Raw genomic sequence first — 22119 nt, forward strand, 5'->3', positions numbered from 1 at the left:
TCTATAGTATAATTCTAAATGAAATTGATGGAAGAGAGCAACCATTGACAGGAAGGGTAAAGAGAACCACAAAATGTCTTGTACAGGAAAAGTGTGATGGAAAGTAGGCTCATCTATGCCATGGATAGAAAGTGCGGTGAAACCGTGGTATTTCTTGGTGTTCCTAGGTACCTCACCCTTAATTATAATGCAGTGTATGTCACTGGACTCGTCAAAAAGTGCCTTGTAATATTTTATTTTTAGAATAAAATCCATACAGAATCCTGTCAAGATTTTAAAATCGGCTTTTCAAGAACTTCAGATACGGCTTTGCAGCTTGCAGCTCTGAGCTTTGGGTGAAATTTAGTTGTGATAATGTGTTCCGAGAGCTGTTTATATTAACATTTAAAGACTTGTTTACTTACTGTGCACTTAATATAAATACAGCTGTTACATGAAGGCTTGTAAGCTGCTTTCAAGACCGTTGTGCAAAAATGCTACCTTCTAGTCAGATATAATTTCAGGTGGCTTCTCTCTCAAGCATGTCCTTTCAGGCCATTAGCTCATTGAACTGCTTAATTTACAGGCCTTGATGAATAAAACATTGACTTCTGTTAGATTTTACTTACATCAGGGTCCACACGTCCTATAAAAGAATCTCTCTTAATTTTGTGTTCACTGGTAGGTACCCTTTCTGGATGTACTGCCTATTAGATTCAAAGCTTCTAGCACATCGTCTTGTCTGTGTGAGAAGACAAAGCTGGATAAACTCCTTTGCCAGTGTTTCCTTCAGTTTAATTGCTACCGTGTCACCGCTAGTGATGAAACCACTTTGTTAGTTTGTATTGGATTGGTTAAAATATAGAAGGAAGTATGAGTATATATGCATGTACGTCTATACACAATGTTTAAAATTTACAAATAACAAGAAAAATCTATTATTTTCACGCCCACAGGATACATTAACAAGAGTGTATACCGTTGTTAGGCTGTACCGTAATGGAAGTTTTATTATTACTTCAGAAATATTTAAGGTTTCTTTAGCGTAGTAATTGTGATGAGTACTGCTAAAACTTTTCCACCTTCTTTATAGGCTTCAAACTTGATGGAAATTGTACCTAACTGTATGTTTTTATAGAATGGCAATGTTCATGTACAGTCTTTTTTGAATCTTACGTTAGTAACCTATGTAATAGTCTAGACTTGATGTTAACCATCCAACTAGTTATTTTTGACTCAACTTCTGCACTGGTCTCAGTTTCCTTTTTCTTGAAAACTAGTTTTCTGTCTGTAAAGCACAGTGATTCTCTTCAGTATGTATCAGGCTGTATCTTGAGCTTCCCTTGTATCTTAAGTACTGCGCGTGTGTTGACAGGATTCTTTAGGCTTGGATCCTTGACAATTGCAGATGATTCAAAATTACTTCTTCTAAGCATAATACGTCGGGACCCGTGTTGTCTTGAATGGTATCTATGCTAAGGATGTATTTAAAAATATTTTTTTTTTCAGAGAAGCCAGGAGACTATAAGCAGTGGAACTTTGTAATGTCATACCAGCAAAGAGACAACAATCACAGGCATCAGTTCATTATTCTATTGTGTTGGAATTATACAAGTGACACACAATTCTAAAAAGAAAAAAAATTCAAGCCTTTCAACTTCAGCCAATGAAGTTGTATATCTTGCTGATAACATTTGGAAGCCTGTTTAGAAAATAAGAAACCTGTAAAAAAGGATTCCCTCCCCCGCCCCCATAAACAAGCATATTGTTAATTTTATCAAAAAATTGTGCTATTATGTGATACCTGGAGCATTCCTGGAAGAAAGCACACAAGCATTCCAAAATATGAATCCTTTTATATGTGGCACATTTATTTAATAATGGTTGTAAACTGTTTTATTTTCACTCTTCTAAATTTCTTTTAACACAAACTGAATTTTTTTGAGATCAAAAAAATAGTTTGATGTCTCTTTATAACTTCAAGGTTCGTGTTTCATTCGAACTGACCAGCTCGATGGAGAAACAGACTGGAAACTGAAGGTTGCTGTCAGTTGCACACAAAGATTGCCAGCTTTGGGGGTAAGCATTTTATCTGTTTGTTTTTAAGATATCTTCCATGTATGCATATATATCTCTTATCTAAAAGATTGTTACAATTATTGTAAGTATTGGAAAATATCTGTTACCACAGTCTTAGTTTTTGCAATAAATAGGAGATAGATATTCCACTGAACGCTGAATGAGAAGTTAGTTATTCAGATATTCTTGGTTTTACATTGAAAAGAAACTGAGACAGAATTGGATTTTTATCTTTCAACTTAGTGGTTCTCATTGTGGTCCCCACCGAGATCCACACTTCACAGAAGCATATCACAGTTGTAGTGTTTTCAACCAAGTGTTATACTGCAAGTGCAAGTCATTCTTGCCTCAGGAACCGTTGCTTTAATCACTAACTTGTCAGCTTGGGAAACAGCAGCCTGCTCTTGGAAGGTAAAGTGCTTTTTGTTGTCAAGATGCTTTCTGGTCTGACTAGGTGCTATGTACAAATTCGTGCAAGGAGGGCTCTCTCAGCGTTGGCTGAATGTGTGTATTTTTTAAGCGTGTATTTGTGTCGCGTTAAGGGTAAGTATTAAAATCATTAAAAAAGGACACATGCATGTGTGTGTATATATGTGTACATTCAAAATAGATACAATATCTACAAAAATGTATGTAGAATTGTGTAAATGTCTCTTAATGAGAAGCTGAATTGTGCCCTTTGTACTGGGGAAGCTTGCTGTTTTACAGGAGAGTTGGCTTCGTATTAAGAGACTTCCTCTGAAAACATACTCAAGTTACAAGCTTGTGGAAATTTACCTGTACAGAATTTCTGGTGTTTTGACACTAAATCCTTTAGGTGTTTTAATAAAGGCAAACACACCTTATGAGGGCTGTTTATATACCACATTAGTAGAAAAAGTGTTAGATTATCTGCCAGATCTTAGCAGGACTTCTGCAGTTATTCTTCCAGAATTATGGAGCTACTGCCACACTGAAATTAGAAAAAGGGAGAGATTTTTTTTTCTGTGTTCATAGTGCTCTGGCTACTGGCTGCACATGTGACAAGGAGGAGGAAAAACCAGCTAGGTTTGAATTTAGAAGACTGGGAACAAGGGATGGAACTGAAAGTTGGTCATGCCAGACAGAGATGCCAAGTCAGCCTCCAAGATGGGAGTTCTGGTGCAAGAACAGACTTTAACAAGTATTCTGTAACCTGCAGCTGAACTTAGTATTTGTAATAATCCCTCTCCTGTAGGGTTTTACCATTTAATCATTGGCCTATCTTATTTTCTCACTAAAAAAATCATGTCCACGTTTGAGACCGATGCACACATTTGACTCTAATCCAGTCAATTTTTTACCTTGCTTTGATTTTTTTTTTTAATTAAATAGTGCTTTTCAGATAGTTACAACTGTGTCCAACTTAGCTATTATTTTTTATTTCTTTTTTGTTTTGGAAGCATCACTGACAGCACTCGGCAAATACAACTCTTCATGCAGAGCACTGCCTCTCTGAGTTCTGTTTACTGTTTATAATTTTGGTGCTCTGAACTTGGAAATTTTGGTGTTCTGAGCTTTGGTGCTCTAAGGCTGATGAAATCTGGACTAAATTACAATGCAAAGGTTTCTCTACACTCTCCTTTGGCAAAGAAAAGAAAAAAGTTTTAACGTTATCTTTTCTATTTTTTTCTTTCCTTTTTTTTTTTTTTTTTTCCTTAAAGCCTAAATCCATGTCTGAAGTTTTCCCTCCTTGCTAGGAAGAAAGTGACCTGGTAAAGCAGGGAATTATTTACTGTAACTTTTATACTGTGCTCTTTGTTTAAAAAAAAAAACAAACACCAAAAAAAACCCCTACACACCAAAAAAAAAGTTATCAATAGACTTGACAAATTAAGCATCTATGGAGATAGTATAAAATTATTGTTAAACCTGTGCATTTGATTTGAAAGAAGTAAGTATTTGCATTGTAGTTGTTTACCGTGGAAAAATAAATCAGAAATGCTTGAAGTTGGGGAGTCTGCATTTGAATGGTAGGACATGCAGCCTCAGCTTCTGCAGAAGTGAAGGTTTGCTTCAGGCGGCAGTTGGTTTGGGCATGTAGGGGAGGGAAAGCAAGGTATCACCGAGAAATTATTCATGCATCTTGGAAACAGTATACAGGAATCGACTGTACAGTATAGTAACCATTTCTTCTTTAGTTGTTTCCACTTACTGCTATTAACCTACCTCCAACTGATCTGTGCTTCTTGCAAGATTTTTATATTCTCCCTCTTCTTGAGCTGTAGGTGACAACCTGAGTTGCATCTTCAGGTGCAGAGGAGCTATGTACACTTAACAAACCTCCCCTTGGAAGCCACCAAGCAGTTGACGTGCCTCTGCCCTTTCTCGCATCCCGCAGTTAACCATGCTAGCCAAGACTTTGTCTGCATTAAGCTGACGTGCCATCCTGAAGTAACTGACACTGGGTATAATACTTCCTGCTGGCTAAACGAAACTATCTCCCAATTTCCATACTGTGCGGTTTGGTGAAACCGTTGACACTTGGTGGTTCTTTAATGAGATCATTTTAAATGGCTGCTTCCCAGCTGGTCTTAGACTGTTTGCAGTGGTCATGTCATATATCTGCTTCACTCTTAAGACCCATCTGGCTGTGAATTATTTGGGGGAAATGGTAGCCTAATGCACCCAAATGTAAATGCTTTTTAGGGGATCCCCACATCCTTCACAGAAGATAATGCTCAGCACGCATCCCAGAAGGCTGTTTCCATTCCTGTGGAAAGCACATTGGTATTTCTTTAATTTCTCCAAAGACACTTTTACCTTTACTGGGATGGCAATAATATGCAAGAGTATCAGCCATCTAAAGAAACTCTGTGGATGGACAACTTCAGAAGATTAGTATGAAGCTCTCAGCAAGCCGTGAATTTCATACTAACAAAAAATAGCCTTGTGGAATTATTTTATTCTAAGCCTAATTTTTGGAGTTCCTACTAGAGTCATAAGCTGTGTCTGTATATAGGCCCTCTGCTTACTCATTTTCTGTAAAGCTAAATTAAAATGCAGTGGGCAGAATTATTTCTTTAAAGTTACAGTAAAAACAATGGTTTTGGGAAAAAAAAGCAAAAATAGGATACACACTTTAAACATGTAGGGATAGTATTTGGCACCATTTGAAACTTTATACCCAGCTTACCTGAAATGGGATGTTTAAAATACGTAGTTGAGGTTTTCTCAGCAAACAGTATTCAAGCTCTCTTGTATGTGCAGTGGAAAAAAATCTGAAGCAACTTGGTTAAAAGTAAGGGTCATTTGAGAAACCCATTTCAAGTAGACTTTTTCTCACCCTAGACTTCTACAGTATCATCTGTTGCTGAAATTTTTTTTTAATAAAACTGAAAAATCAGGCGAGGTGCTTTCCAGATATTAACTTGAAAATGTCTGTTGCTTTGTAAAACATCCCTGTGCTTTGTTTCTGTTCCTGACTTGAAAAAACACTGTTTTACAGCGATTATCTTGCTAACCTCTACACTGTGTAATAGGGGCATATGCTTTTTGATAGGCTTGAAATTACTTCTGCAGAAACTTGCTGGGGTTTCAAGCAGTCTGGCAAAGGACTGAGCTTTGTGCTGCAGTCCGGGATCAACTGCGGTTTCCTTTCCTCTACCAAATGTTAGGAGAATCGGGCAGCGATCCTTCCTTCTGCTAAAAGAAGCTGCCGGGGGGCGATCCACCTTCCATTCTGTTGGCTCTATGTGCCGCACGAGGTGGGCAGCGTGTAGTTATTTGCCCCCCAAATAATTGACGTGGTGAAATTAAGGCACTTCAGGGAACAGCTATCTAAATTTTTTGCTTTAGCTTTCTTAAATCAATCCGTTAATGAAAACGATTTTGCTTTAAGGAATTTGGGGAAATGAGCCTTCCCAACTACCGGGCCTTTTGTACCCGATAAATGCCGGTTTCTGCCCGTTCTCTGTAATACTACTCAACAACGCTGCCACTTCCCTAGGTGTAGTGTAGATGACTAAGACTCTTCCAACGCGCCCATGTCGCGGCACACGCGGTGCTGGGGTACGGCTCTGGCCAGGGGAGTGCCCCGCCCTGCCCCACCCCAGTCGTACTTCCTGGTTGTCACCTGCTGGGCGGCCAATGGCAGAGTGGTGGGAAGGTGGCTGGTGAGGCCCCACCCTGCCCCGCCCTCGCCACCAGCTGAGGGCAAGTCCCATCCGGCTGAGGGGCTGTGATAATTCCGAGTCTGGGAATTTTGAATTAGTTGAAAGGCATGATAAAGAAAAGGGGCAGAGCACGGTGTGTTCTGTGTCCGCAGAGAATTCTGTGGAGAACTCAAAAGTTCCGTCAGGCTTGCCCGTTTCGAAGACAGGAGGCTTTTGTTTCAATTCAGTACTGCCTTTGAACTGGATCGAAGGCTCGTATTTGTACGCGTGGCTACAAAAACGGGTTGGGTTTCCGAGGTGAACTTTATACGCGTTCACGATAAAGCAGCGGTTGGCTGCAGGGGGGTCCGTTCGCACAGAGAACCTGTTCAGAGAGGGGTCGTGTGGGACTCCATCGCTGGGGTCCGGCACTTCGCCCTTGCTCTCTCTGGGCTGACGTTCTGGGGTTTCGCTGTAATGGAGCAAATAGCTTCAGCTAACTTTCCATCAGAAGTAGTGGTTGTTGACGGCAGTAGTGCTTTTCTGGCTTCCAGGGTCTCTCCATGCATAAAGCATCACCTGTTCCAGTGTCTTCTCCACGTGCGTGCAGTGTGTTTTCAAAGCCAAGGCTTACAGTTCATATTTACGTATTAAAATATATTTCTAAAAATTTGAGAGCGTGTCCAAGTTGAGCATAAAATAGACTATAAACAATTTGATCGTGTGTTCGACCCAATATATTCCCCATACTTGTCACTGGGTTTGATTTCTTTAGGTACCTGATGTAAAGGCGGTGAGGCTCTTGTGTTGGCATGAGCTTGCAGTCGTGTCACCAGAGCAGCACGGTAATCCTACCCGCTGTGACACCCAGAATAAACAAACCTGCAGACCTTCAGAGCTTTTCTTTAAGAACAGATGACACCACCAAGATGATCAGTACAGATTTTGTTGTCTTTCTAAAGCACTTAATGTGATCAGAGAATTAAAATTTCAACAAGTCATTTAATGATGGCAGAGCAGCAAATATTGTAACACCTAGATAAGGTTTCTTGTGGTTTCATAGTTGTAGGTGGGGCGGTTCTGGCGATACGCGTGTTCGGAGGCATTCTTCTCTAGCTTGTGTGATCAACTAAATTTATTAACAGCAATGAGGTCACTGTAATTTTCAATAAATGGTGACTTGCTGATTTATATCAGAAGATCCATACAGCAGTAAACAATACCATTTACATTTAATTAGTTTTATTGAACCAAAGGCAATTTTATTTGTAATGAACTACATGTTATGATTAAGAATGTATTTTAATGATCTTTAAGTAAGGTGAACAAATGTTGCCCTTGACCTAATAGAGGAGATTTTTCTATGTTATTGATAACTTTACGGTGAATTTTAAATTGTGAAATGCAAAAGAGAACATTTTCATTATGGTACCATCATCAGGTCATCTCCTGACTTTTGGTGTAGAAGGATGAAATGCATTCTTCTGAATTATTATTTTCAAGTATGAGATAATTAAATGCATGTCAAGTTTTAAAAAAAAATCTCATCTACTGTTGTATAAAAATAATTTAATTTTTATTGCTTGAGATTCAAGTCTTTCATGTAGTTTCTTTAATCTAGAACTGTTACAGTCCCTCTACCCAAGGTTTGGGGTTTGGTTTTTTTTCCTTGAGTAAGAATATAACTGAGGTCATTTGCCCTTGCTGTTTCCTAAACCCAACATAATTTTAGATGTAGAATACTGTTTCCATTGAACATATCAGTAGAACTATTTGGCTTCAGTGAACCAGCAGTTCAATGCTTATAGTATGAAAATAATTCTTTACTGAAGCTGAATTTCACAAAGATCAAGTCCTTCATTAGTTCAATCATTAATAAAAAGTAGTTGTCTCTTTTTTTTTTTTTTTAAATATATATATATATATATACAATGAAATCCTTTGTTTAAGGTAATTTCCCTTCTCCCTGGGTTTATATAGGGGGAATCAGTGACATAACCTAACCAGGTAAATTCTTCCTGCTCAGTGAGCAGAAGTTGCGTTTAAATGTAGTGTTATGTATAAATATTGATGTCATCTTGTTAAATTCACCATTGTGACTTCTTTCAAGATACTGAGATGAGAAATGCACAGCTTCTACTACTGGGAAGGCAGCACTAGGTGAAGGAACAACTTTGTACTCTTATAGTAACCTTTATTGTTGAATGCAGTTCATGTGGAATCTGTCTTCTAGAACTGTATCATTCTTTGGATTTCTCTTTCTCTTGAGTTATAAAACTTCAGCTGCTGTATTTTATTGGCCTGAGAATAATGTCCATTTGGAGTACAGAGCATTGGGTTACAGAAAAAAAGTAGTTATCCCTTTTCTTTACCCTAATAATGAAAAAATACTTCAGAAAGCTACTGAGCATGTGTAATATGCTTGTATGTCTTTTCTTTCTACTAATCATGAATGAAATGCCAATCAACTACCACCCTGGATTTCTCTCAGAGCATAGGTTTTTCTTATGTTTTTTTAGTTTGGGGAAAAAACATGCGCTTTTGAAATAGTCTGCCAGTTCTATTTGTAGCATTCCAGAATAATGCCACAAATGTGTAGGGAATGTGCAGATGTCAGTTTTTCAGAAAGATAAGTGAGTTTGTTTCAGAGTTGAAATTCAAAAAAGAAAAAAAGGAAAACACGAATGTTTAGGTGTTAAATCAGAAATACAAGAAGACAACGAAAACACAAAAAGAAGAGACACCAAAGGAGTGTGGTAGAATTTTTTACATTTAAAAATGCAAAAAAGAACATCACAGTAGAAGAAAATAGGAAGATTAGAAATCAGGAAAATATATTACTGTACAAATGCTGATATACTTTAAAAGGTGGATATTTCTGCTTCCTTTTATTCTAATGTTGCTTCCCACTAAGGCATTCTTTGAAAAGAGAGAAGTTCTTGCTTGACACATTTCACTAGCAGTTTTTATTGTGTATATGAGTATGTGTGTGGTATTAGTTTTCTGCTGTGCTATCCACTACTGAGAGACTCTTTATTTTTCTTTGCATAATAAAGCACATAATAGCCTGGATTAGCTAAATTGTAAGTGATAACAGATTGGAAAGAAGTGAATGATGAAGATATAGGACACCACATGTGTATTAGTTTCATATGAATTATTTCTCGTGAACCTGATGAAAGTAGGGTGGAAGAACAAGGATGCAATGAATGAACTTCGTGTGAAAGACTACAATAAATGGCTAACGGTTTAAGATAAAGATAATTTGTGAGAGTTAATGTTCAGATTTGATTAATCTTTTAAAAAGCATATGAAATACAAAGTCTGTCATACCTTTTGCAAGGCATGAATTGAGAGATTTCTTCTCTGCAGAATATAAATACAAATTCATTATTTATACAGCTACACGTTTTTAAATGAAAGTCAAACATGTTTGATAAATGTACAACAGATTTTTAAGATCCCATTCATTTTGATCTGGAAAAGTGAAAAAAAATTTCAAAAATCTGTAACCATTTTATCAGAGAAACAAAAGGATACATGTGTGTCAGATTTAACACTTTCACACAGGTGGACAATTGCACCTTTAGTTAATTTTTGTAACGTTCCGATTATGTAATATTCAAATGTAGTTACTCTTTCTTAAATTCAAAATTATAAATGAAAAATAATGGCGTGCTTTTAAAAAAGCTACATTTGAGCCAAGGTGTGGTTATACATCCATGAAAGAGGCTGTAAAATTAATTCCGCTTTTGAAGGTAGCATGAAGAGGGTATTGTAGCCATGTAATCCGCTCCCCAGAGGTGGTGTCTGATGAGCCCTTTGCAAGGTTCATCCAGTAATAAAGGATGGAGATAACCCAAATAGTTAGGTGCTACATATGGTGAGAAGGTAGACACTCTTGCATTTCAGCAGAGGTTACGATTCTTAGATCGACTAGGATTTAGTGTCAAGCAGCTGCTCCTCTCCAGAGCAGAAATTGGATTGGGGATCCATGCGTGAGTGGTCTATTTGTGTTGAAGTCTCTTAGCTGCTGTTGGTCCTGACCACGTAAAAAAGCACTAAAAGGTTTGCTTTTGTGATGAAAAGAAAGTCCTTTGTATCCAGTTTTTAAGAATTAGCCTGCAGTAGTCTCTGGGAGGTGGATGTTTCAGAACAATTGTTTCAGAATTTTAAAGTGATCCTCCCTGGGCCTCTAGGGACAGCTCTTAAGATCTAACAAACGTCAGATTTTTAATTTTTTTCTTCCCCTAGTTTATACCATACTGCCATTTATTTATAGAGCCTGCTACCGTGGTATCTAAGAGTTTCCTATTCTTCTTAGTTTTAGGGTAGGAACATTCATGGGTTCTTTGCCATCATGAGTAGTAGTACCATGTATATCAGACCCAATTTTATCAGACTAGTTCAGCGTATCCCTGACTTCAAGCATTTGAGTAATCCTCTTGATGTATCCAGGCTTTCTTGAAGCTGATGGGGTTTTTCTCATGGGTTGACTGCAGATGTGCTTGAGTATTTAAAGAGAACTTGAATCAATTTCATTGTTTCCTCTTGTATTCGGTTGGCTTTGTCCTTGCTGGAAAAGTATTTTGTTTTCAGTTTCATTACACACACACACACACCCCCACACACACCCCCTTTATTTTTAGAAGAACAAATATATGGAAAATATTTTAAGATTATGCTATTATAAATTAAATTGGGGCTGTCAAGACAAAATAAATTAGTTAAAATTTCTAACTCATGTTATAAATGTAAAACAGTTTAGTGTTTGAACTATCAACACTTTTAGAGTATCATCTTGGATCTGGTTCCTTTATAGTAAGGTATAATGAAAAAAACAGTATGTTTCTTAGTTGGGTAAAAATTTTGTGAACTTAACTTGGGGTGGGGTAGTGGGGGTCATAAAGTGGAATCTTTACCACTAAAAGATTCTTCAAAATATGTGATTAAATTTAAGTGTAAATAATAGTAAGTACATTAATCTGTTTTACAGGATCTCTTTTCAATCAATGCTTATGTTTATGCTCAGAAGCCACAGCTGGATATTCACAGTTTTGAGGGTACCTTCACACGGGTAAGTAGCGTATGTAAACATAGTTCTGCTTCTCTTTTCCATTTCTCAGTGTAAGTGAAACCTATACTTAGTGTCAAAGTTGCATCATATCTTTCCTTATCTTTACAGCAGTTTTGGGGTTTTTTCCCATGTTCCCGCCGTGGCAATACTTCATATAAAGGATATCCTGTTAAATATGTATTGCAGAAAGCTAGTACAAAAAGAATAACTGAAAAAAACAGAATCCGAGAATTGGATATTTGTTGACATCACTATAATCTTTTTATGTGAAACCATTTGTATAGTAGTGTATATATTGTTTGTCTACAGGCATCTAATGTATTGTTCATATATGTCAAAAAAGTGGCAAGTTGAATATACTGAGTAGTCTGAGACAATGTAACTGCTAGTTTATGTGCAATGAAAATGTGCCTTGTTTAACAACATTTCTGTTCAAGGGAAAGCTAGTACTTCCAAAGTTCAGTAATCTCAAAAAGTAAAATAAAACTAAAAGCTACTTATGGGGGCTTTATTAAATCTCTTTTTCCAGCTGTAATTATATTCAAAACCAAAGATGTTAATAACGATGCAGTAATTTCTGTGACTTTTCTTCTGTTATTTTCAAAAGGTGGCCTGCTAAAGTTAACTCTTTAAAACAGGGTGTCCTAATAGGTAGTAAAAATGTTTTGGGGTTTTTTTTCAATCGCTTTACAGATTTGTAGCATTATGTTCACATATACAGTGATTGTTTTGTTTATTTTAGCCAAACTCAGTGTTAGTAGACTCATTCCTCTTGATAGTTTGGCTCTAAAATAGTTTGAGAGAATTAACTACTGTGGAGGTAGAGAGAAGGATTTTTTACCCAAGTGACTAAAATTGGTAATAGATTTTGTTCAGTAATTGGAATTCCAGTTCACAATTCTAAGTACACTGATGAATGAGATATTGCAGTTGTTGGCTCTCGAAGACCAATTTATACTAGTTATATAGTTCATGCTGCCTACAAAGTAAATGTCATTTGCCCACACCTTCTAAATCTGTAAGCAACAATGTTTACTTAAACCTTGTATTGACCAATTGTCCAAATGAAACTTCTATTCACAGCTGTAAAATTCATGTTATTCCTGTCCCAAAGGCTAAGTGTATACTTTTCTAAATATAAATTGAACTCCTCGGAGCCTTTTTAACAACTGTGGTATGTGTAATTGAGACATTGGGAAATCATCACTAAACAGTTGCTCCCTGTTGTGGGTTCTGTTTGTACATGTAATAAGAGCTGTATGATTCAAGCATCCCTGATATGTCTAAATAACCCTGCTGCATTTTATGCTTTCGGGTTTACATACGTGTTGTTTTGACTGCTTCAGTAGGACGGACAGTTTAAACTGAACTTGTGTGTGCATGCATCTGAGGGCAGTGCCCTCGGATTTGGTTCACAGCGGATCACACTGTAGATATTTTTAGAATATTTTTTTCTTTTTTGTTAATGATGTACCTTCTGCGTGGTAAAATGTTGTTTTAGGACACTTGTTTACTGATTTATCTTTCTACTTCTGCTGTGAGCCCTTGCTTCTTACACTAAATCAGTTTTTGCATCTAATTTCTATTTTATGTTAAAGTAAAAAAAATTAGTGTGCTTAGTGATGCTAATGCATACATTTTTCCTACTTAAGCATTGATGTTCAAAGAATTCCTGCAAGGGTAGGTTGACAGGGTAATAGCACATTGATTTTTCTTTTCTTTTCTTTTCCCCCCATTATGAAGACAGAGTACTAACAATGTAGAAGACAAACTTAGATAATTTCAAAAAGTGCATGACCATAAAACAAAACAGAAACTCAGGTGCACAGCTCTGGAGTTTTTACGAGGGAACAACTTCTCTTAAGTACTTCTATGTGAGAAATATATCCACAGCAAACCTGATAGCTGACAGAAGATACCTTTTGCAGTACACCTCCATAACCACGTCAGGAGGAGTTAAAGCTCTGCTGAACTCTGTTGATGTCTGCCAGCTTCACATGAAGTCACTCTCCGTTGTCCTTCATGGATTTTGGTGCGTTATATGCAGTGTGTGTCCTTGCATGGGCATGCACAAAGGATCATGTCTGGTCCTTAAATAACTGCATAAGTTAATTCCTCTCCTCCTCTCCCTTCTTCTGGACATCCTACCAAGAAACTATATATGAGCTAAAGTAGTGTTCTGTGAAAATGAGTGAGATTGTTTTATTTCTTCTCAGGGAATCAGCCATGTCTTGGCTGAGCTTGTTTTGAAATAGTGACACACAGAACAGGGATTTACATGGACGTAACTATTCGAGTTTCTCTTCTGTCTGATGCTCTTATGTAGGCTTGATAAATTAGGAAGCTATTTAATCAGTTCTGAAAAAAAACATGAGAAAAACACATGTCTGTAGAAAGAGAATAAAAGGTAGCCATAGTTCTTAACCCAACTTTTACCAGCTGGAGCCCAAAGAGTACTCTAGAGTGTTACATCAGTGTGTACTGGCATGACCAGTATTATTTAGCCTTTGCTTACAGCTTCTGTGCAGAACCATGGAGCTCCTTTCTTCTGCTTTTGATCTTGGCTAGCTTTTGTTTAAATTTGGGTCCTTCTTCCACCATTCCCTTAAGAATCTTTTCCTTTAATTTCTCCTATATTGTAGCTCTTTGGTGTCACCTCAGTCTCTTCATTTACTTTGGGAATATTCCTAAATCTTATTTTACTTATTCCAGTAGAAATCTCAGAGAACTGTTTCCTTTGAGTTTAGTTCATCTGCTGTAATAAACTTTTTTTTTTTCCTATGATACAGAACTACTTGGCATCATGTTTTCCAATATAGCACCTTGTCAGATGTATAAAAAACCCTACCTTGATGCAAAACCTGTTGCATGTAGCTGTTGGTACTTTGGAAAAAACGCATATTGAGATGTGAGCATTGAAAATTGTGTATGCATTTATGAGTAGGATCCCTAGCCTGGGGCTAATTATACAGATGTGTTCTTGGATAAGTCTTGTATTTTAGTAGAGAGAATGTTGGGTAATTTTTTTTACTTCATATTTGCTGTTGGAGAATTCCTCTTGAAGCAATGGTTGTGTTCACTTCAATCTGACTTAATTTTATGTTGCCACTGAAGGGAATGGTATTATGTTTTGCAACTCCTTTTTACTCACCTTCCTTGGGCAGGCACTAACAGCCAGACATCCATCCAGAGCTAATGTGTGCAGAACCTAATCGGACCCTGTCTAAAATACATATACCAGTAAAGGGAACATAGCAAGGATAATTAACTGTAGGATTGGGGTGGGGAAGGAATCTCTTTCAGTGATGCAACTAAACTAATGCATATTCTTCTACTTTTCTACAAAAGTTGGTGGGGGTTGTTGTGCTGCATCCTGTCAGGTAGTAATAGGGCTGGAAAAGGTCAAATGGAAGTGGTATACTGGTTCATTCAAGGATTAGGTATTTAGTCTCAAAAGGCTCTGTCATTATCTGAAAAAATTTCTAATAAATTGTAGCTTTGAAACCTTTCAAATGGCTACTTGAAATTTGTCATGATCCTTGGTCAGGTCTGTTATTAATTCAGGACTGAGTGTAGGATATATTCAGTTTTTATTTCACTGCTCATCTGTTCTTTTTTCTCTGCACATGCAAGAGCTACAGACTAATTTCCTAGAACAGGAACTGTAGAGAAATTAAACCGCTATGATCAATACTGCACGTGACTTCAAAAACTGAGCCTGAATATGAAGCTTGAATGCAATACTGAACTGCACTATTCTGGTAATGAACTTAATTCAGAATTTAGAGACCAATAAACATACAGCTGCCAAATGAAATTCAACCCAGCAGACCTTAAGTGGAAACTTCGTCAGCTGGACAAAGAAGCCCTTGTATGTCAAATATCTGCTCCTGGAGTGAGTGATGGATTTCATTTACCCCAAAACATATATTGTTCTGTTAGCTGTAGTAGCATCAGAAAATTTGCAGAACCATCTCTCCTTATGACAGACCCGGTCTTGTTCAGGAATTGGAGTCTTGTCCCTTCCCTACTTCACCTATCTCTACCATCTCTCCAAAAGTGCAAATAAAAAATCATGTGAAACAGCTAAACTTGTAACCCCTAAATAGACTTTTTATTTTTCATTTGAGTAACTTATGACAAATGAAAAATAACTTTAAGGCATCATCTGTTTGGCTACGGAAGGTGTGGTATTTGGTAAACTGAATGAACTGTAGAAAGGTGGAAATGTTAGATGAGGGCGTAAAGACATCAAAGGATCGTAATGAAATAAGCAGAAGCTAACTGATCAGCCAAACCATTCTGTTGATGAGCATGGCATGACTGGAAAGAGATATAGCTCATTAGATGTTTTCCTATTTTGAATGACCTAAAAGGAGGCATTTCACTTAAGTCTTCCAGCAGGTAGACATCGGACAAGTGACTTTTCCTGGGTGTGTTGTCAGCTCTCCGTAATCACTGCAGGGCTTTCAATTTCTTGTAGTACGGAAGAGTTTCATAATTCACTGTCTTAAAATCTGCTAACTGAAGAATAAACTAAGGCAGAAAAAAAAGACTTGCCTAGCTTAGAATCCTATTCCTGACAATAGCCAGAAGCAGACTGCTGGGAAAGAGAATAAGACTAGAATAAGATGGTAATGCCTCCTCGGAGTATTATTCTGGCTCTTAACTCGTGATGTGAGACTTCCTGAGTCAGAGCTGGTTTCTGTAACCTGCAATGAATTTTCCTTCCTTAAACCTCCCTAGTCCCCCCTTGAACATATGTAACCTTTTAGTGTTCAGCTAGGAAGGAGTTGTACAGGTTAATTATATATTTTTATGACTATATGAACAGCAATTGCCTGTTGGTTTAGTTTTGCTGGCTTTATTTATGACTTCTTTGGTAAGAGACAGCAGTACCTATCCTCCCTTTCTAGGTGCCCATTTCATGGATGTCTGTCATGTTCCTCATTAGAGTTCAGGTTTATTTAGTCATATCTAGTATGGAAGCTACATTGACCACCCTTGTTGCCCTTCTTGAACATTTTCCATTTCTTTTTATTTTCTGTTTGGAATAAGGGGAGGGGAGGATGGATTTAGAACTACTACTTAAGACTTGAGCAAACCATGGATTTCTTTGTAGTAGCAGGATTTGTTGTTGTTGTTCTTTTTTTTTCTCTCCTAGTAATTCTAAGAATTTAGCTTGTTTCTGACTATTAAGATAGTGTTTTGGTAGATTTGTAATAATCCTAAAATTTGTTTTCCAAGTAGTCATGACAATTTCCGAGTAGTTACGAGTTCTGAGTAGTTTTGATCAGCTCAGACATCATCGCTTTGTGAAGTTGGGAAGTTTTCTTCCTTTGCGTGCATTGCTTTACATTCCGCTGTATGGAACTTCATCTGTCCACTTTTTTGTAGGATATATTAGCCTACAATATTACCTCACTATTAAATCATAGGTGGTTTTTCTACAGCTATTTTGTTCTGAGGTCTTACTTTAGTCTTATCTAAAGTTACAATTACAAAGGTGTGCAAAGCTATAGTAGCGAACATGTCTCTGAATTCTACGGCTTTTCTATATCTCTAATTCTGTACATTAATTCTGTGCTAATGGCTAATTAAAACACAATGCTCCCATCAAAATTCAAATTCTGTCTTCATGCTGGAATTCAACATAATGCAAAAATTATTACTTCAGTATGATTGCAGTTTTGGTAAATGGTAGATGGGAAATTATCTTTTTCATTGTTTTGGGGGGGGGCTATTTGGAGTCCCACTGTGGACAACAGGTATTCTGTATGGAACTTCCGAGGGCAAAATACAAAAACTTTTTCATTTATTGATACTAAACTCGTCGCAGGTATAGTATTTACATTTGTGTCCTATCACTCTATGTTCATAATTGTGAAAGACTGACCCATTCATTTCCATGAAGTTGTACTGTTTGACTGAAATACAGGATCTTTGTGGTCAGCTCTGTTAGCATGCATCATCCTATTATATGCCTGCTGGGGGTCTTTTGAAATACACAGAAAAATGTATCTGTTCAGTCTGAGATTTTTCTTTTTTAGGAAAAGAGATTTCTAAGCAGCTCGTCCTGTACTTGGTGGTTGTTTCAAAATAAAGATGAAAAATGGATGTAGGTTTTGATTATTGATGTTATGTATAATTTATTGTGTACTTTGGTAAATCGGTGGTCCCCCTTTTCCTGCAAAACGTTTAGCACAATCTGTAATTTGATCAAATACGCTTGATTATCCTACGTCCTAAAGTTTCCTTTAGTTGTAAACAGCACATTTCACAGCTGCTAATGAGTAACAAATCTGTACATGCTCCAAATTGATTATGAGAGATTAAGTCTGTTTACAATCTGTGGACCATTATTGCTTGGGAGGAGAGAAGGGAGAAAAAAGGAAAGTTTAAAATAATCATGGAAGTAATTTCCTATTGGAAGTATTTTTCCATTGGATATGTATTTTGTAAGTATGTGGTAAGACAACACAAGTGTGCATTTCTTTTTGAAAGTCTAAATATTCTTCCCTGAAGTTGCTATGATGTCACTTGGGTTGCAAAGTGATAATGACCATAACTTACTGTATGAATTACAGATGCTTTAAATTGTCAGAGAGAACGGAGTATTCATTTTTGGTGGTTAGTGTTCATAACTCACTTTAACTGCTTGGTATAGCAAACTGTTCTGCAGTTTGATGTATCTAAAGAAAAGAATATGTTCCTTTTAAAACACTATTGACTTTAGTTCTTTGAATATAATTGGGTTTAAGTAATATGAACTTCAGTCAGTATTTCATTTCTTGGAAAGTTATTTTTTTGTGTGTATGCAGACAAAGAAGGTATGTGCAATGAATACTATTATACAGTGATTGATACAATGATGCAGACATCCTGTGCAAGTTATTCTTATTCAGATGGTTTGGCATTGTTCTTAACTATCTCTCTTTGTGATGTTGATGTAATTATTAGCTGTTCATATTTTTCACAGGAAGACAGTGATCCAGCAGTTCATGAAAGCCTAAGCATTGAAAATACTTTATGGGCAAGCACTGTTGTTGCTTCAGGTAAGGGTTGCAACAGCAAAGCTGGTAATGTATCTAAAAACTTCTGTGGAAGTGTATCTTTATTTTTGCTGTGTGAAATAATAATGGCTTTTGAAAATTTTTGTCTTGCAGACTATTAATCTCTTGCACCTCTGTTGTCTGCCTTCCCATCGGTTTCATCATGCTACTCATGATATTTTCATACCTTTTTTAATCCTCCTGAATAGTGGTTTTTTTACTTAAATTTTGCTGTTTCAGTAGTGCAGTCCCTTGTATTCCACTAAAGTCACTGACCTTTTTGTTTTAATTAAAACTTAAAGTTGTAAAGTGCTCTGTTCAGCTCACTGTGGATAGGGTCTTGCTGAAAAGCGAGGGTGGTTTTTGCATTTGTTAGGAGTCTTCTTTTATGTATACTGCATGGTGCAGATAAAGTTGGTTAAAATCTTTTATCAGACAAAATCTTAATCAGAAAGTATAGATCAGTTATACAGTTATGTAACTTTAAAATAATGGGTTGTAAATATTAGTAATGTTTCATATGTGTTCCAGATATTATAAGGACTTCACGTTGCCTAGATGCTGTATTCAACCTTTAAGCCATTGTAACTTTTCTTGAAGAGCAGAAAATTATTTTCTTCCATTTTTGCTGTATGTAAGAAAAGTCAAAAGGACTACAGAAGGAAGGGCTGTGGTTATTCTGCACAAAAAGACTGCGAATAAGGAATCAGGAGAGCATGATTTCTGAAAAGGAGCTAGGATTTAAAATAGGGAATTGGAACAACTGGAAACATGAGCCAAGAGGAGGAGGGCAATGGAGGGAAGGGAAGAAAGTAAAAAAGTCTTCACCTAACTTGTGAAGTTACTCCCTGCTATGAAGGCTTCTTAGATCAGTGAGGGGCCTGCTGGAGGGTTGTGGTTGTGTTTCCACACTTGCATCTTGCTTCAGTCTCCTTACTGTCTAGGCTCACAGTTCTGTTACATGCAGCTATTTTTCACTCAAAAGTAGTCGGTATCTATGTGCAAGCCTAATCCTCTATTACTTTGCCGCTTTGATTCAAGAATATGGGTGTGTAGCCTGTACCGAGATGGTAGGGGGTAGAGTTCTGCCCGGCAACATTTCTTCATTTACCTTAAGACTCTTCAGTATGGCAGTCTTTAAGGCGTCCTAGATGGGAAGGCTGCTTCTTCCAGTGCTCTTCAAGCAGCCTGGACGTGATCTGTTACAAAGGCAAGCATTGCTCTTGGAGGTATGCTATATGCCCTTGCCAAGCCCTTGGAGGTTGTTACAAAGCATTCTGGGGCAACCTGCGCTATTCTTTTGACCTATTACTGACTGATGCTATCAGTCTCAGGGGTGGAGGCAGGGAGCTCCATCACTGCTGCCCGGGAAAGGAATATGTAGCTGAGTTGCAGATACAAAGCCTTAATTAATTTTAAAAAAGGTTTTGCAAAGGACATACAGGGCAATTGTTGGGTGAGGAGGTTCTCCTTCCTGTTTTCCTCCCTCCAGTGATTAAATATGTGCTGAATTTCCTGATACTTTCTTTGATGTATTCCATAAAACACATTGCATCAGCTAGGAGAGCCCACTATCTCCAAGACGCGTGCCGTTGCTATTTGTCAAAGTGATACAGAGGGTCAAGGTCAGGCTAGGAAAAGTGTTTGGGGAATTATGTGGGGAATACCTCAGAAAACTTGAGCTCTGGTTGCTGATGTCCTGACAGTTCTAGAGGAGAGAGACCACAAATCAATCATCTTGCAGATCAGTAACAGTAAATGTAAGCGTATAAAGGTTTCAAGGAATCTTATCAACTACGCGTTGAATGCAGATTACCAAAGGTCATGAAAATAGGAGGATACTACAATAATGGATTCTACAGGGAAAAAAAATGCCTATTCTAGAGCAGTACAAGTGATAGGAAATATATTTGCTATAATTTAAGACTATTTTTACTTTCTTTTTGAATTTTGGGAACCAAAACATTTGTTCAGCAAAATTATATGTCAAACACGTCAAGAATAAACTATTCCACAGCCTTTTCATATCAACAGGTAAAGTGCAGGAGAGTGAGATTCGGTATGTCTCCTTATGCCTTAGAATAACAGTAAGCTAAATGGAAGAAAAAAAACCTAACAAAACAACAACAACAAAAAAAACCCAAACCCAAAACCCAAACATTTTTGTCACACTTAATATGTATTGTATACCCAGATGTTCTAGTCTCAGAATTGATAGCTTAGATAGCTAAATGGAGATTCCTACTGCTACCAAATCTGAAGTGCTTTCTGCCCCTTGCTGTAAAGCCCTGACAAAGACCTGGTGACTGTGTGTATGATGTTTATCCTAACCACAGAAAGTACAAAGACTAATTTGCCAGGATCACACTGGCAGCCTCTGGCAGGGGCAGAAATCAAAAGCCCCTCTCTCAAGTCCAAAGCATGCAGCCATCCTTTTGTTATTCTTCAATAAGTGAGATAGGAAAAAATATTCTGACTTTTTCCACTTACAGGCAACATCTCAGTGAATTTCAGAAAAGTAGCAGCAAGGTACAGAGTTTATGTGCCATTCTTGGTATCTATATTATTGCTGTGGAATTAATAATAGTGCCTGAAGGAGAGGAAGCTTTGGTTAGTGAAAACTTGAAAAACTGCTATCACTGAAGAAACAACTTTAAATATAACCAAATAATTTAAACCACTGAGTATTTTGAAAACCTTTTGGGTTATCGTTAAGTGACTTTCAGATCACTTGTGTTTGTGACATCACTGACTGCAGTCTTTGTGTTTATTGAAAGCTTTGGTAGATTTCTGTTCAGAAAGAGAGAGAGAGGAAAGTCAGTGGTTAAATTTTAAAAAGCCTCGAAAGGCCCACTGCAGTATGGACTTTTAACTTTTTGGTCTCCATTTACTGTAATGATCAGTGTGGTTCAAACTCTAAACAAGATAATGCAGCACTCTGAGAGACCTGCTGAGATCTCTATTAAGAAGAAGTTTGTATTAAAGGAATTTTGTGATCATTTCGGCAGGTGTCAGTCTTGCAAAGTCACCTTAGGTAAAATCAGAACAATTTGTGTAACTGCACAGCTGTAAAAAGCACTGTTTTGTGCCAAGTCCTACACACGATTTTAATTGATTTGAGCACTCTCTTGTATTTATACGGTTCACATAGTGCTTGGGAGATACCAAAAATTAATATGATCACACGCTGGATTCAGAGTATGCTGATTCTGTGTTGATTCTGCACAAGTCCTCTTTATATCTCTTTTTATCCTTTTGTTAGTCCTCTTATTATCTCTTTTCCAGGCCCACACGTTTTTTCTAGTGGTATCTCCTGTAACTTCTCTCTCCTTCGTTAACCACTCTGCCCTTCCCAATCAGTGGTTGCCCCGTTTACATGAGAGCCAGTTTGCATAGATGCCCCTACATAAAAATACTTGAGTCATTGCTTTTAATAAGCCCAGGCTTCTAGTACAGCTATGCTTCCAGGAACCCCAAATAGGATTTAGTTCTTTCTACTGTGGGCCAGGGTGGAGTTTAGTGCAAGTATGCATCTTTCTATCAAGCTTAGATTTGCTGAGGATAGTGAGAGAGAAAGAATAGTGGGTAAAAAAAACCCAGAACTGTCCCTGGTGCAGCCACTGTGGCATAACACTAAAATTAGGCTACACTGATGTAATTGAGGTGTAAGGAACCCTAGATTTACCAGTGTTGTTGTGCTAGTAACTAACAGCCCCAAAAGTTTCAAATCAAAGATCAATGCCTAAATAAAAGCAGTAGCTCAGACAGACAAAAATATGATCAAGATTCAGTAGTCAAAATGGATTTTATCGGACTTTCA

At 37.3% G+C, this 22119-nt stretch overlaps 1 protein-coding gene across 4 annotated transcripts in view; it reads left to right on the forward strand.

Annotated features, from left to right (window-relative positions):
- ATP9B (ATPase phospholipid transporting 9B (putative)) overlaps positions 1–22119 on the forward strand; it is a 169833-nt gene that overhangs the window by 69618 nt on the left and 78096 nt on the right. For all 4 annotated transcript variants that reach the window (XM_049823773.1, XM_049823775.1, XM_049823776.1 and 1 more), the window contains exons 8-10: positions 1964–2058; positions 11167–11247; positions 18227–18302. In XM_049823773.1, the coding sequence (XP_049679730.1) occupies positions 1964–2058; positions 11167–11247; positions 18227–18302 (252 nt within the window). The remainder of the gene's footprint in view (positions 1–1963; positions 2059–11166; positions 11248–18226; positions 18303–22119) is intronic.

This window comes from Accipiter gentilis, chromosome 20 (assembly GCF_929443795.1).
Source record: "Accipiter gentilis chromosome 20, bAccGen1.1, whole genome shotgun sequence".
In the NCBI taxonomy this organism is placed as follows: domain Eukaryota; kingdom Metazoa; phylum Chordata; class Aves; order Accipitriformes; family Accipitridae; genus Astur; species Astur gentilis.